Genomic DNA, 14,994 nt, shown 5'->3' on the forward strand with positions numbered 1-14,994 from the left:
TTAGATTAAAAGTGCGCTCACATGGCATACGATTAAAGGAACTGCGAATTATTTTCATCCAATTGAAAGAAAATACTATAGAGAACGTATATATGCAATACAAATTTGAGTTCATTAACATCACGTTATTTTATTCCAATAATAAACTGTGTTTTTACTTTTTGGGACACCCTATATATGTGTGGTGCGTGGTTTCGTCAGAAATAATGAACACAAATTACTAAAGAGAAGCAAACCCTGTCTCTATTCTCGGCTTGTTTTCGGATTAATTTTCCCGCAGTTGGGTATTCAAATAATCCCGGCTCCAGGCACGCCAGAATTGCTCGCGCATAAGTTGGAGATGTTGCCACCGTGTCAAGCGGGATGCTTTGACGTTCTCCAGGGAAGGTTCAGCTGGGACGATCAGCGGTCGTCCAATCAAATAATGCGCTGGAGTTATCACCAGCGGGTCCGCCGGGTCGTTGGAAATTTCAAAATTGGTTGCGTTGTCCGAATGGATTTCTTGGACCATTCCACGGCGAGCGATAAATCGTCGAAGGGACGCCATGAAGGCATCGGTACTCAAATCGGAGACGCCCTCCAAATGGACGGCTTTGGTTGCCATGCAAACATAAACGGCCACGTACGACTTCACCAAAGTTGGACGACGTGTGCCTTGCTTGGTCCAGAAAGGCCCGGCGTAATCCACGCCGGTCACAGCGAAGGGGGGTGACGGCACTACTCTCGATACTGGCAGGTTTCCAATCAATTGGTTGGGAGTGGTACGATTCGTCCGGAAGCATCTCACGCACCGGTGTGTGATAAATCGGATGGTGGATCTTGCGTTCAGCAACCAATAACGTTGTCTCATGACGTTCATCAGGCCCGTTTGCCCAACGTGAAGGAGCTCGACGTGCATTTGTTGAATTAGTAGTCGTACTACCGGATCCTTATCTGGCAGAATGATTGGATGGCGACTTTCGAATGGTAATTGGGAGCGGTCCAACCGACCACCTACTCGAAGCTGTCCGTCGTGGTAAATTGGACGAAGACCTCCGAGTCTCTTGCAGGGTTTGTTTGCCAGAATTAGCTTATTCTCGTCGGAGAAATGTGCCTTCTGCAAAACTTGCATGATGACTTCAGATGAGCGGCGTAACTCACGGACGGTCAGATGGGGCTTTATCTCTCGATTGGTCGGGTCCTTTTTCTGACAATTGGCAGTGAATCGCAGGACATAGCCCACAACTCGTTGGATTATGCGGAAGCTACTGAGCTTTGGAAGAAAAGATAGGAAGTCCATACTCACATCTGGCCCTGCTACCAAGGCCTTAAGTTCCGGTAGCTTCTCGTCTGGAACGTCTTCAGGGGCATCTACGTAGTACTCAACTCATTGCAGGAATTCGGGCCCATTCCACCAAAGGCTGTTGTGCTTCAGGGATTCAACTAGTTGACCTCGGGATACGATGTCTGCTGGGTTCTGTTGGGACCGGACATACTCCCACCGGTACTTACTGGTATGCTCTTGTATAATTGCGATTCGATTCCGTACAAACAACTGTAGCTGGTTGAGAGGTTTCTTAATCCAAGCGAGGACTACCGTACTGTCGCACCACAGGACTATTTCACGGAAAGTCATATCCAGGGCTGGTAACACCTTCTGTACCAACCGGGTTAGTAGGAGAGCGGCGCACAATTCCTTTCGTGGGATGGACAGCTCTTTTAGGGGAGCCAGTTTCGATTTGCTGGTGAGGAGACGAAGCTTCGCCGAGCCATCGCCAAAAATACTTCGCAAAAAGATGCAGCCTCCATAAGCCTTGTTGGAGGCATCAGAGAAGCTGTGCAGCTCGTAGGCGACCACGTTGTCCATCGTCACGCGCCTTGCGATCTCGATCTCGTGAAGATGCGACAAGGAATCTTGGAGTTGTCGTCACTGCTGTGCGATGTCTTCGTCAACCAGGTCGTCCCACCCGGACTTAAGCTGCCACAATTTCTGCGCTAGAAGCTTCGCCAAAACAATGACCGGTGAAACCAGTCCCAGGGGGTCAAAAAACTTGGCGATCTCGGAGTACATCGTTCTTTTTGTGGGCCATTGCGAATGCAATGTTGGGTTTGGACGATAGGCTATGAGTATCGAGTCTGCAGAGGGATCCCAGAGTAAACCAAGCACCTTGATGGCTTCATTCACTCCATGCTCTTCCAACGTGATCCTTTTTTCTTGATCCTCCACGGGAATATGCTCTAGGAATTCCGGTGAATTTGAGCACCACTTGTGAATGGGGAAACCTCCTTGTCCAAGGAGCTGCTTCAGCTGTTGTTGAGCCTCGATAGCGTCCTCCACCGAGTCTGCACCGGAGAGTACATCGTCCATGTACGTTTCTTCTTTCACAATACGAGCGGCGACAGGAAAGTCCTCACCATCCTCTTCGACGAGCTTCAGCAAACACCTGGTTGCTTGATATGGTACCGATGCCGTACCGTACGTAACGGTACAGAGTTCCTTGACTTGTAGGGGTAACGATGGGTGCTCTTTATAAAAGATTCGAAGGAAACTACGATCCAACAGGGCTTTGAGTATTTGACGGTACATTTTAGAGATGTCTCCGGTGATGGCAACCTTGAATTTTCGAAACTGTAGCGCGATATGGTGCAGATCGTTCTGTACTACTGGACCAAACTTGCAGTACATCGTTCAGGGAGAGTTCCGATGGCGACAACTTTGCACTTGCGTCGAACACGACTCGACATTTCGTACTCGAGCTGGACGGACGTAACACTGCATGATGCGGCAAATAGTAGGTTTGCTTGTTGGGTGGATCTTCAGACTCGTTGATCTCGGTGCAGTGGCCGAGAGCTTCGTACTCCCGGATGAAGTTCACGTACTGAGCCTGCAGCTCGGGATTGCGGATTAATCGCTTCTCCAAAATCAGGAATCTTTTCAAAGCTAGACTGCGACAGTTATCCAATTGGAGAAGATTGTCCTTGAACGGCAGTTTCACGATGAATCTTCCAGTTTCGTCACGTTGGCAGGTGGAAAGGAAGTGGGCTTCGCATGCTGCTTCCTCGGTCGATAGCTTGGGAACGTCCGGAACCTCCTCGACTTGCCAGAACCGGTGCATCCTTTGCTCAAGGTCTTCAACGGCTGTGTTGGATTGGAGCGACACGTTTGACACGAGCTGATCATTGATGGCACCTGCTACGATCCACCCCAGATAAGTGTCTCACACTTGTGGAAGACCTTCGGCTAGGCTCAGCTGACCAGGTTTCAGGATATCGAAGAATAACTCCCCACCGATCAGCAAGTCCACCTTATCCGGACTGTGGAACTTGGGATCAGCTAGGATTACCCCTTCAGGGATCGTCCATTTGGTGATGTCTATTCTCGATGCAGGGATCGTGCCAGTCACTCTCGGGGTAACCAGACACTCGAGGCTTGCGTGGAAATTGGATACACGGGACTGGAACCTGACCACCACCTTGTCTCGGGCGAGGGACCGTAGGGCGTTGATTCCCACGATCGGAACGTTGGCTGGTTTCTTTGGGAGGCCTAGGCGGTTACAAAGTTGACTTGGGAGCCGCTGTCCAACAGTACCCGGCACGGATATGGGTGGTTATCTTTATCCAAGACATGTACCACTGCGGTCAGCAACAGTACCGTCTTGGGAAATGAGACAACATTCGACGAACAGGTTGTTGACACTGGTGGATCCACTGGGGCAGGAATCGTCTGCACCGACATCGGTTGATTCGGAGCAGCCGGAACCAGAGGCGGGCTTGCCACTGCTTCCGCGGAAACGTTGGACTTCTTCTCATAGCGGGGTGCCCCATCATCATGGAGCAACGTGTGGTGTCGGCGTTGACACTTGTGGCACGATTTGTCGGAAGGGCAGTCCTTGGATCGATGCCCTTTGCGCAAGCAGTTGAAGCAGACTCCAGAAGTTCGTATCTTCTCATTCTTTTGGGCAGGAGTAAGGTTGGACAAGGCCGAGCACTGGTGGTTGCGGTGAGAACCACCACAAATTTCACACAAGTTCGTCAGTTGGGATGGGCTGGTCGATGCTGCATGGCTCTTTTGCGGATGGATCTTCGATGGTGGAAAAGCTTGCTTGATTTGGCACCTGGACTTCAGGAAGGCAATGGTTGGTTCGTATTTGGGAAGATTTCCTTTTTTCTGGATCCCTTCCCAGGCTTTGCGGGTTGATTTGTCGAGCGCGGAGACTACCTGATACACAATCATGTGCTCCGAAACGCCAGTGATCTGCTGCTGGAGGAACTTCAGGCTCTCGACGTGGTGAGTAACTTCGGTTAGCAGACCTCTCAGCTCCTTATGGGTCTCCGATGACATCTCTCGTAGTGAAAACAGACCACGGATGTGGGTTTCTACGAGAACCCGCTTGTTTTCGTAGCGATCCTCCAAAATGTCCCAAGCTTGTTGATAATTCCCTTCACTAAGGATCTTGGTATTCAATGTATTCAATACACCAGCTGCATCTCCGATGAGCGCTTTATCGAGGTGATACAGTTTTATGGCGTCTGTATCCCCCGAGTGAGCCATCAAATCCTGAAAGACGGCTTTGAATTTAGGCTGTGAACCATTTGCCGAGTTAAATTTAACTCGTGGTTAAAAATGACATTTCGAAAGTTATTTCTTATGTTCGAAAATCCCCGTGTTGTCGATCGACCGGTTTTCGAGCCACGGTCGCAGCGCTGCCATTTATACAGATTTATCTGTATTATACAGATTTTTTAATCTTAATACAGACCCGATACAGAATACAGATTTATCACAGATTTTTAAATTACAATACAGATTAATACAGATTTTTATAAAATGCTTGAGAAAAAAAATCTATATCAAAATAAGTTATCAAGCAGTTCTCACTAATATCAATATATGTTATAATTTTGATATTCTTCGCATATCTTTTAGCTCTCATTTTTGTTCTGTTAGCCATCAACTCCATCAAAATGAAATCAATTTGAGTTATCAGGAATAATGAAAACAACATAATTCTTGTTTTCATTTTGTTCTCACCCTCTGCTCGGGAACCTATCAAATTTCCATCGACAATTAATCATGTTATGGTGTTTTTGACAGCATTCACAACCAGAGGACCAACCGCTTTCGGATGCATATGGAGCTGGTAGTAAACGATTTGAGATTGTATGGGGATTTACAGTATTAATTGAATATTTCCAATATAAGCATGTATGTTAAATACAAGAAAAGTGCCCTAGCACATTAAAATGGTACAAATACAAGTACTCGTAAACATTTTACTTGCATTGAAAATGTATTTCGTAAGAAATTGCGGATTTTCTGATATTCTCCATACTGCAAAAATGATTTTACCAGCACTGGCGGGGCGACATCTCTCGACTTTTCGGAGTAACTACCACACAAATGATGTAATTAATTGTATTCATCTATATTAAAAATATCAAATAGTAATGAACTCGTGCACTTTTTTGCATTTAAAACTGCTAATCAGGAAGATAATGAATAGAAACTAAAATCTCCATACATTTTCAAACGGCTTCATATCACTCTTATAAATAAGTACGGACGATATCACAAATGACGAAATTATATCCCGTATGGTTAGTACGATAGCCCGAATAGGTGGTTAAGCACTTTTTATGGTTATTTTGTATGCACTGTATTTGTAAAACAACAAAACATGATTAATTAAGAAAAAAATCGTCAATACAGAAAATACAGATTTTTTAATTGAGTGGATACAGATTTTTTATAAAACCACCTGGCAGCTCTGCACGGTCGTCAAAATTTAACTTCTTGTCTGTCATAAATAACCACGCTCGGATAGCAGGGTTAATTGATAACTTTCCATTTGTCAAATTTTAACCAAAAGTTAAAATAATCCTCCAAATGGTTCAGAGCCTTAGGCCACCCAGAGTAATTGCCATCGAATGTTGGAATTGGTGCGCTGAGCGGCTGCTGCTGGACGACCACCTGCGGGTTATGGACGGTTCTCGGCGATGGAGTGGCCGCGTTCGTTTGTGCTTCCAGTAACAACTCCTGCACGGCATCGGTAACATTGTTGTAGAGATCTTCGAAGTTGGCATATTCATGTTCTTGCTCGTCCAGCGCGTCATCTGGAAGAAGCGCCAGTCCTTTGCTGTGGAATCCGCTGTACTCGGTGTACACAACGGACAGGTGCTTGGACATATTTGTCAGTTGCGCCAAAGTCGGTGGTTTTCCACTAATGAGAGAACGCCGAATGTGCACAATCTTTTGCTTCACTTGTTCACGTTGCCTGGATATTCCCTGCCACTGTTTTGCAGATTCAGGATCCATTGCTGTTTCCCACTCGAAGCCGTGAAATGAACCGGAACTGCTAACTGGCGACCTAGGGATAGGGTTCCCTTGCTGGTTTTCTTCAGCGTCTTCTGGTGCCATTTATGACACCTCACTCACTACGCGGCGTATTTCAAATCTCGAAACCACAACAAAACGTATTTTTTTTCCGAAAACGCACTTCTCACTCGTGCACGTTCAAACACGTTCGTTCTAAATGCTCCGCGTCGAGTCGCAAGCGTAGTAGTTGTCGCAAGCGCAGAAGTAGTTGTTTCGTTTTGGTTGGGTACAGTTTGTGTGTTGTAGTACGTCAGTTTCCACTCAACGGGAACGGTTACTTCGGAATGGCTCGTGATCCGGCTCGAAGGACCAAATTGATGTTCCTTCTGAACGGGTTTTGTCAAGGCGAAGTGGACTGTACTGGGCTGGAGCGAACGGAGTTGGCTAGCGTCAATCGAAATTCTAAACTCAGGAGCTCTGAAAAGAGCTGGGGGGTTTTGACGCTGCTCTCCGGGACATGCAGTAGAAATGACGAATGCTGCCGACTACACTAGACACTACTGTTTATTTCTCTTCGTTTCTCGATACAAGGTGAAAGCTGCTGCTGCTGCGAACGGATGCTCGGTTGGATTCAAACTTAAACTAAAGCACTTTTTTGACTTAAATGATCTATATTTCTTGAATTTGTGTGGTTTACATGTATAGCTTATCAAGTGACACAGATGCGTCTTTTCAACTTTAGTTCCTGTGAAATTTCAATTATTATTAATTACAGTTCCTAGTCCTATCAGGCCTGTTTTAGAGAATGACCACCTTGGTGGGATTGGTTTGTTTGAAAATTTGAAAAAGGAGACTACTTATAACTACTATTTACAACTACAACTAACCTACAACTACTATATACACCTAATCTACTATATACAAATTGCTTATCAAAGCATGTTCTGATAAATTACATTTTTGTGCAAATTTAGTCTTAATTTCGTTAATTTTGGAATCTATATTGGCAATGCCTGCCTCTTCGTGTAAATTTGTTATTCTAGTGTCAAAAGGACGATCAAGTACCATCCTCAGTACTCTATTCTGAGCGACCTGGATTTTGTTCCTGTGAGTCTGTGCACATGATTCCCACACCGGAGCTGCGTAGAGGATCGCAGGTGCTATGATTTGTTTGTAGACGGCCAGTTTGTTCACCCTTGAGAGGCGGGATCTGCGGCAAATCAGCGGCAAATCAAATTACAGTACAAGATGGAGCCGGTTTCAGTTTGGGCGATTGCCGATGGAGGAACATGATCGCTTGTGTTTTGGTGGCATTGATTTTGATTTTCCACGTGGTGGCATAATCAGCAAAGGCGTTAAGGCATCGTTGAAGTTTGTTCGTTATTTCGCGAGGCATCCTTCCTTTGACGGCTATTGCGGTATCATCTGCGAACAGAAAAAACACGCAACCGTCACCGAGGGGAGGAATGTCGGAAGTGTAAATGCTGTAAAGCAAGGGGCCCAGCAGACTACCTTGCGGGACTCCTGCTGGGATCGAAAACGTGTCTGAGAGACAACCATTCAACGATACCTTAAACGACCTTTGCTGGAGGTAGTTACGGGTGATTTTAATAAGATGTAAAGGAAAGTTGAAGTTACAAAGCTTGTACACAAGTCCATCATGCCAAACATTGTCAAACGCCTTTTCAACGTCTAACAAGGCCATGGCTGTGGACTTGGATACAGCTTTGTTACTTCGGATGTTATTTAACACCCGTACTAGCTGATGATTGGTGGAGTGCCCCTTTCTGAATCCAAACTGTTCCGGAAGGAGAATGTTGCTTTCCTCGACAAACTTGAGCAAACGATTGAGAATGAGTTTCTCGAACAATTTGCTCAGTGCTGAAAGGAGGCTGATTGGTCTGTAGCTTGAAGACAATGTTGGATCCTTACCGGGTTTGCGGATCGGTATGATTTTTGCTACTTTCCAGATGCTTGGAAAGTAGTGCAGTTCCAAACATCTGTTGAAGATAGCAGTTATAAGAGACTGCACTTTCATGCTGAGTCTCTTCAAGATCAAGTTGAATATACCGTCAAACCCGGGAGCCTTCATGTTCTTGGTGCATTTCAGCGCTGGGCAAATTTGTTGTACTGTAATCATATCCGCCGGAGGCACGACACAAGGGGAGGCATCTAGGTTTTGAACGCATTGCGCAACCTGATCATCGAGCGGACTTTGGATAGTCGAGCCAAGCAAATGCGATGAAGCGACATGCTCGCCGATCGCATTTGCTTTCTCCTGTGGGGTAATTAAAAGCCGATCGTCATTTTTTTTTTTTTTTTTTTTTAACTCTTTATTTGTTCCAAATTCAAAATAAATTACATTTCATTTTAACCTAGGTGCTCCAGTTACTGCAGTAACGTACCAGCCTTAATTGTTATGATATATATCTAAGTGTTTTTACATTGTTCATGTCTTGGCAATTCAGTATTTTAAACAGGTTTTTTAACCTGCATGTCAGTATAACAATTGATATCTTAAAACTAAAAACTAAAACTAAATCTTATCTAAGTATAAAGGGAATTAATCGTTGCAATTGAGGATTGCAACGATTTTTGCCTGAAATTATTAATTATTTTGTTGGACATTTGTGCTAAAGTCTCAACATTCGAAATTCTATGTACTTCGGTTGTACTGTACCAGGGAGGCAACTTCAAAATCATTTTCAGAATTTTGTTCTGAATCCTTTGAAGTGTTTTTTTCCTGGTAGTGCAACAACTAGACCATATTGGCACAGCGTAAAGCATGGCCGGTCTAAAAACTTGTTTAAATATTAGAAGTTTATTCGTCAGGCAAAGTTTGGATTTCCTGTTTATAAGAGGATACAAACATTTAATATATTTGTTACATTTGGCTTGAATGCCCTCAATGTGATCTTTAAAAGTTAATTTTTGGTCAAGTATTAATCCAAGATATTTCACTTGGTTTGACCAGGAAATTGGAACTCCGTTCATAGTGACTATGTGACTACTACTAGGTTTCAAAAACGAAGCTCTAGGCTTATGTGGAAATATTATAAGTTGAGTTTTGGAAGCGTTGGGAGAAATCTTCCATTTTTGTAAATAAGAAGAGAAAATATCTAAACTTTTCTGCAGTCTGCTGCAAATAACACGAAGACTTCTTCCTTTAGCGGAAATGCCTGTGTCATCAGCGAACAAAGATTTGTGGCAACCCTGAGGCAAATCAGGGAGGTCCGAAGTGAAAATGTTATACAATATAGGCCCAAGAATGCTACCCTGAGGAACTCCTGCCCTAACAGGTAGTCGATTAGATTTGGAATTTTGATAATTTACTTGAAGAGTTCTGTCAGTTAAATAATTTTGAACTAATTTCATAATATAAAGTGGAAAATTAAACTTTTTCAATTTAGCAATCAAACCTTCATGCCAAACACTGTCGAATGCTTTTTCTATGTCTAGAAGAGCAACTCCAGTTGAGTGGCCTTCAGATTTGTTTGAACGAATTAAATTGTTAACTCTTAAGAGTTGATGAGTAGTTGAATGCCCATGGCGAAATCCAAACTGCTCATCTGCAAAAATTGAATTCGTATTGATGTGAAGCATCATTCTATTCAAAATTATCTTTTCAAAAAGTTTACTTATTGAAGAAAGCAAACTTATTGGACGGTAGCTAGAAGCTTCAGCTGGATTTTTATCCGGCTTCAAAATTGGAACAACTTTTGCATTTTTCCATTTATCAGGAAAGTATGCCAAATGGAAACATCTGTTAAATAATTTTACCAAGAAAGACAAGGTACTCTCTGGGAGTTTTTTGATGAGGATATAGAAAATTCCATCATCACCTGGAGCTTTCATATTTTGAAAATTTTTAGTTATAGACCTTACTTCGTCCAAATCAGTCCCCCAGGAATCATCAAAAATATTTTCCCGAGAGAAAATATTCAGAAAATCCCGAGCAACCTGATTCTCAATAGGACTAGTGAGACCTAAACTGAAATTATGGGAACTCTCAAATTGCTTAGCAAGTTTCTGAGCTTTTTCGAAATTTGTGATCAAAATTTTACCACCTTCTTTAAGCGCTGGAATAGGCTTTTGAGGTTTTTTCAAAATTTTTGTGAGTTTCCAAAAGGGTTTGGAACTCGGGTCTAATTTAGAAATATTATTTTCAAAAGTTTTGTTCCTCAGGGCAGAGAATCGCTTTTTAATTTGTTTTTGCAAATCCCGCCAGATAACTTTCATGGCAGGATCGCGTGTTCTTTGATATTGTCTCCTACGGACATTTTTAAGACGGATCAAGAGCTGAAGATCATCGTCTATTATAATTGAATCGAATTTAACCTCGCATTTTGGTACTGAGGCAGCTCTTGCTTCAACTATAGAAGTAGTCAGAGATTCAAGAGCATAATTAATTTCATCTTTGGTTTGCAAAGGAATGTTTGGATCGAAGTTATATTCCATAAATGTTCGATACTGCTCCCAATCAGCTCTATGGTAATTGAAAGTAGAGCTGTTGGGATTACAAATTATTTCTTGGGATATTTCAAAAGTTACTGGAAGGTGATCAGAACCGAAGTCAGCATGGGTAACCAATTGGCTACAAAGTTGACATGAATCAGTTAAGACCAAATCAATAGTGGAGGGATTTCTTGCAGAAGAAAAGCATGTTGGGCTGTTTGGATATTGAATAGTGTAATAACCTGCAGAACAATCATCAAACAGAATATTACCATTGGAATTGCTTTGAGCATTATTCCATGAGCGGTGTTTTGCATTAAAATCACCAATAATGAAGAATTTAGACCTATGACGGGTAAGTTTCTGGAGGTCACCCTTGAGAAAATTCTTTTGCTGGCCTATGCATTGGAATGGCAAATAGGCAGCTATAAACGTAAGTTGTCCAAATTTTGTTTCAACAGAAACCCCCAAAGTTTCAAAAACTTTGGTTTCAAATGAAGAAAGAATTTTATGTTTGATTCGTCTATGAATAATGATGGCAACGCCACCACAGGGTCCATCAAGACGATCATTTCTATAAATCAAGTAATTTGCGTCCTTCTTAACCTTATGGGCAGGTTTAAGGAACGTTTCAGTTATAACGGCAATATGCACGTTATGAACTCTTAAAAAGTTAAATAGCTCGTCTTCATTATCTTTAAGAGATCGAGCATTCCAATTTACAATATTTAATGCTTTAAAATCCATTACTGAATTTTAAAGTCATGACAATATTATTTGCAAATTTTACTCCAGTTTGAATAGCATCAAACATGGAGTTAGATTTAAGCATATCAGAAATCATGTCAATTAATGAATTCTGTAAAAATTCCATTTTGGGGGCAGTAATGCTTCCTAAGTCAAAATTGTCAAAATTTCCATTAGAACGTTGGTTAGTATTTTGATTTCTACCCGCTGCAATAGCAGCATAGGTAGCTCCATTAACTCGCTGAACATTGTTAGCAGCGAGGGGAGTAGGTACAGATGAAACATTTGAAGCAGGGGAGATATTTGTACCTACGGGTACGAATGTAGAATTTGTTCCTCGCTGACCGTTGTTAACAGCAGAGGAATTTGTACCTGGTCGGAAACGTGGAGCGTTTCCTACCTGACGGTTAGAACGAGATTGTAGGATCGCTTTGCGAGTCTTACATTCCCAAAAATTGGATTTGTGGTTTTCACCACAATTTGAACATTTAAATTTCTTAGGATCTTCCTTCACAGGACAGTCGTCCTTTGCGTGAGAGGAATCACCACAATTCATGCATTTAGCTGGCATGTAGCAATTTTTAGTTCCGTGACCCCATCCCTGGCACTTACGGCACTGGGTGAGGTTTTGGAAATTTCCTCCAGTCTTCCTGAAGTGTTCCCACTTCACTCGGACATGGAGCATAAGGCTAGCTTTTTCTAAGGCCTTAAGGTTGTTTAGCTCACTAGACTTGAAGTGAACTAAATAAAAATCATTAGAAATCCCGTTGCGCGAATCGCCAGGACGGGATTTCATTTTCATTTTGATTACTTGGAGTGGCACAACTCCAAGTAATTTTGCCAGTTCATCTTTGATCTGATCCAGGGATTCACCACTGGGCAGTCCTTTCATGACAACCTTGAACACACGTTCAGTTTTGGTGTCGTAAGTAAAAAATTTGTGCTTCTTCTCAGTAAGATACTTGAGAAGACATTTAAATCCGTCCAAGGTTTCAGCCAATACACGGCATTCACCCCGACGTCCAATTTGTAGTGAAAACTTAACTTTCACGAAATTCAAAAGTTCCATGCGAAGAGCATGGAAATCGGTAGTGGTTATCACAATAGGGGGAATCTTTTCCTTCTTGGCATTAAGCCGGGAAAGTTTACTAGAATTTTTCTTGGATGATGGATCATTCTCATCATCCGTGAGCAAATCAAATTGATTACTCAAATTAATTTCATCAGAAGGGGGGTCAAGAGTTTGCCCCTTTCTTTTGCGTTTAGGCGCCATGGCGGCAGTAAATTTTTATCCAAATCGACTTCCAAGCAGATTACTATAAGAATCTGAAGGATCGAAGAGGAATTTTCCAAATCGATATCCAAGAAGGATTACCTCGGGTAGGGTCCAAACAAGGATCGAAGAGGAATAAGAGTTGAACAAGGTAGAAAATTTTTTACAGGTTGAGCACTGAAAAGTGCTGTTTAAATTTGTTGTAGCTTTAGGTAGTAGTAACACTTCCTTCAGCAAAAAGCAAATAGATCCGCACGGCAAGAGAGCACGATGCGGACTGAGCCGATCGTCATCATTTTCGACTTTGAGAGGTGGAACGGGTTTGGGATGATTTTTCAGGACCTTGGCTACCTTCCAGAATGGTCTGGAGCGGTCGTCCAGATTCTGGACAACACGCCCGAAACTTTCATTTCGGAGTGAGTCCATTCTGGAAGCAATCTGCCTGTTCAGATCGGCCATTTCACGTTTTTTGCCCAGGACTCCAGTCCTCTGGAACTGGCGTCTACGCACATTTCTCAATCGAATCAATAATTGGGTGTGGGAATCAATAGCAACAAACTTACCCCTCACAGGAACTTGTCGAACGCATGTCTCGTCAGCCTCGGATATGGCCTGTTGGAGTCCTTCCAACGCCCGGTCGATGTCATCTACGGTGTCGAGCAGTGGATTTTCATCGATGTTGCTGTCCACCATTCGACCGTACTGCACCCAGTTGACATGGTGGTAGTCTTTACGCAGGCAGCCTCTAGCAGGAACCACGTTGACACCGACTTCAGTCACCACCGGTTGGTGGTCGGAGCTGAGATCGTTGTGCGCCTCCGGCTTGGATAGTCCGATGTTTGACAGGAAAAAGTCTAGCGTGGAGGGATTTCCCGCCGGAGAGATGAAAGTTGGTTCGTCCGGAAATTGCACTGTGTACAGTCCACGTTGTGCGTGGTCGAACAATAGACATCCGTTTCGGTTCCTCTGGTAGTTCCGCCAAGCTTCATGGCGGGCGTTCAGGTCGCCCCCAACGATGAATCGGGAGCTAGTACGGGTGATGGCGGTCAGGTCTTTCTTGAATTGGATTCCTAATCCGTTGCTTGCGGTACACTGGCGTGGGCAGTAAACAGCGATGAACCGGACGTTTCCAGTTGGTGATTCCACCTCCACACTAATGGCCTCGATGATAGAAGTGCGGATGTGGGGCAGAGTGCAAAACTTGATTCCCTTTCTGACGATGACCGCTACACCACCCCCCCTGGAGCTGGTGCGATCAAGCCGGATAATGTTGTGGTCAGGCAACCAGAAGCTGTCACCGAACTTTAGGTGGGTTTCGGTTAGAAGACCCACGTCGATGCTATGCTTGCGGAGGAAGTCGGCAAGCTCAATCTGTTTAGCTCTTACAGAGCAAGCGTTCCAGGTAGCGATGGTTAGCGGTTTAGACACCATATTGGATGATGAACTTACCGAGCACTTGGATTTGTTCGGGCTTATTGCGGCACTTACGTAGAGCACCGGTCATGTTGATAAAAATCTCCATCAGTTCGTCTGCTGAGAACAGATCGGGATTGTTTGTTTGAGCTGTTGGTTGCCTCCAGAATCCAGGGGGGGATGGAGAGCTTTGTCCAGCAGAGGATCCAGACGTTTCTTGAGGGGGCGCGGATCGCACCCTGGGATTCGCTTGTCCACGAAGAGGTGGAAAGTCCTCTGTCCTGAAAGCCGGGGCCTTATCCTTCCTTCGTGCTGGTTGATTGTTGGTGGACGCTTGATTTCGGATGCGCTTGAAATCCTCGCGTTTAGGGCACTGCTTGTTGGATCCTTGGTGAGCACCACCACAGTTGGCGCATTTGGACGCCACAGCTTCATCCGCAGCACATTCGGAGGTGGCATGGTCTTGAGCGCAATTTCCGCAGCGTGGCTTAATGTTGCAGTTGCGGGTACCGTGTCCGAAGTTCAGACACCGATGGCACTGAGTCACATCGCGATGGCCGCCACGGTATGGCTCCCAGCGAACGATGATGGAATTGATGGACCGGATGGCTTTCAGTGCGTTGAGCGTCACCGTTCCCTTCTGGAAGTGTACCAGGAAAAGGCTATCCGGATACGCCTTCACATTCTCGTCTCTTCTTGTCATTCGATACACGGCACTTGGGGCCAGCTTGTACCGGTCCCTGATTTCTGATTCGATAAACTTCGGGTCGAAGTTTGGTAGGCCCCTGATGACGACCTTGAACGGCTTCTC

At 44.1% G+C, this 14,994-nt stretch overlaps 2 protein-coding genes across 2 annotated transcripts; both read right to left on the reverse strand.

Annotated features, from left to right (window-relative positions):
• Positions 1 to 265: 265 nt before the first annotated feature.
• Positions 266 to 1,279, reverse strand: LOC135717333 (uncharacterized). Its single transcript, XM_065239338.1, has one exon. The coding sequence runs from the start codon at positions 1,277 to 1,279 to the stop codon at positions 266 to 268; it is 1,014 nt and encodes a 337-aa protein (XP_065095410.1).
• Positions 1,280 to 1,906: 627 nt separating this feature from the next.
• LOC135717343 (uncharacterized) lies at positions 1,907 to 3,095 on the reverse strand. Its single transcript, XM_065239349.1, has 2 exons — positions 2,655 to 3,095; positions 1,907 to 2,593 (listed from the first exon to the last, which is right to left on the reverse strand). Exons 1-2 carry the CDS (start codon positions 3,093 to 3,095, stop codon positions 1,907 to 1,909), a joined length of 1,128 nt encoding a protein of 375 aa, XP_065095421.1.
• Positions 3,096 to 14,994: the final 11,899 nt, after the last annotated feature.

The sequence above is a fragment of the Ochlerotatus camptorhynchus genome, unplaced genomic scaffold, assembly GCF_037179485.1.
Source record: "Ochlerotatus camptorhynchus isolate MF236.1 unplaced genomic scaffold, CSIRO-AGI_Acam_v1.1 ptg000006l, whole genome shotgun sequence".
NCBI classification, from domain to species: domain Eukaryota; kingdom Metazoa; phylum Arthropoda; class Insecta; order Diptera; family Culicidae; genus Ochlerotatus; species Ochlerotatus camptorhynchus.

What these genes read in the sequence shown, in the direction of transcription:
- LOC135717333 (XM_065239338.1), bottom strand. Translation starts at nt 1,279, where the DNA reads ATGGACTTCCTATCTTTTCTTCCAAAGCTCAGTAGCTTCCGCATAATC.
- LOC135717343 (XM_065239349.1), bottom strand. Translation starts at nt 3,095, where the DNA reads ATGCACCGGTTCTGGCAAGTCGAGGAGGTTCCGGACGTTCCCAAGCTA. An exon ending in CCCTGAACGATGTACTGCAA is followed by an intron (nt 2,594 to 2,654) that starts GTTTGGTCCAGT and finishes CGAAAATTCAAG; the next exon opens with GTTGCCATCACCGGAGACAT.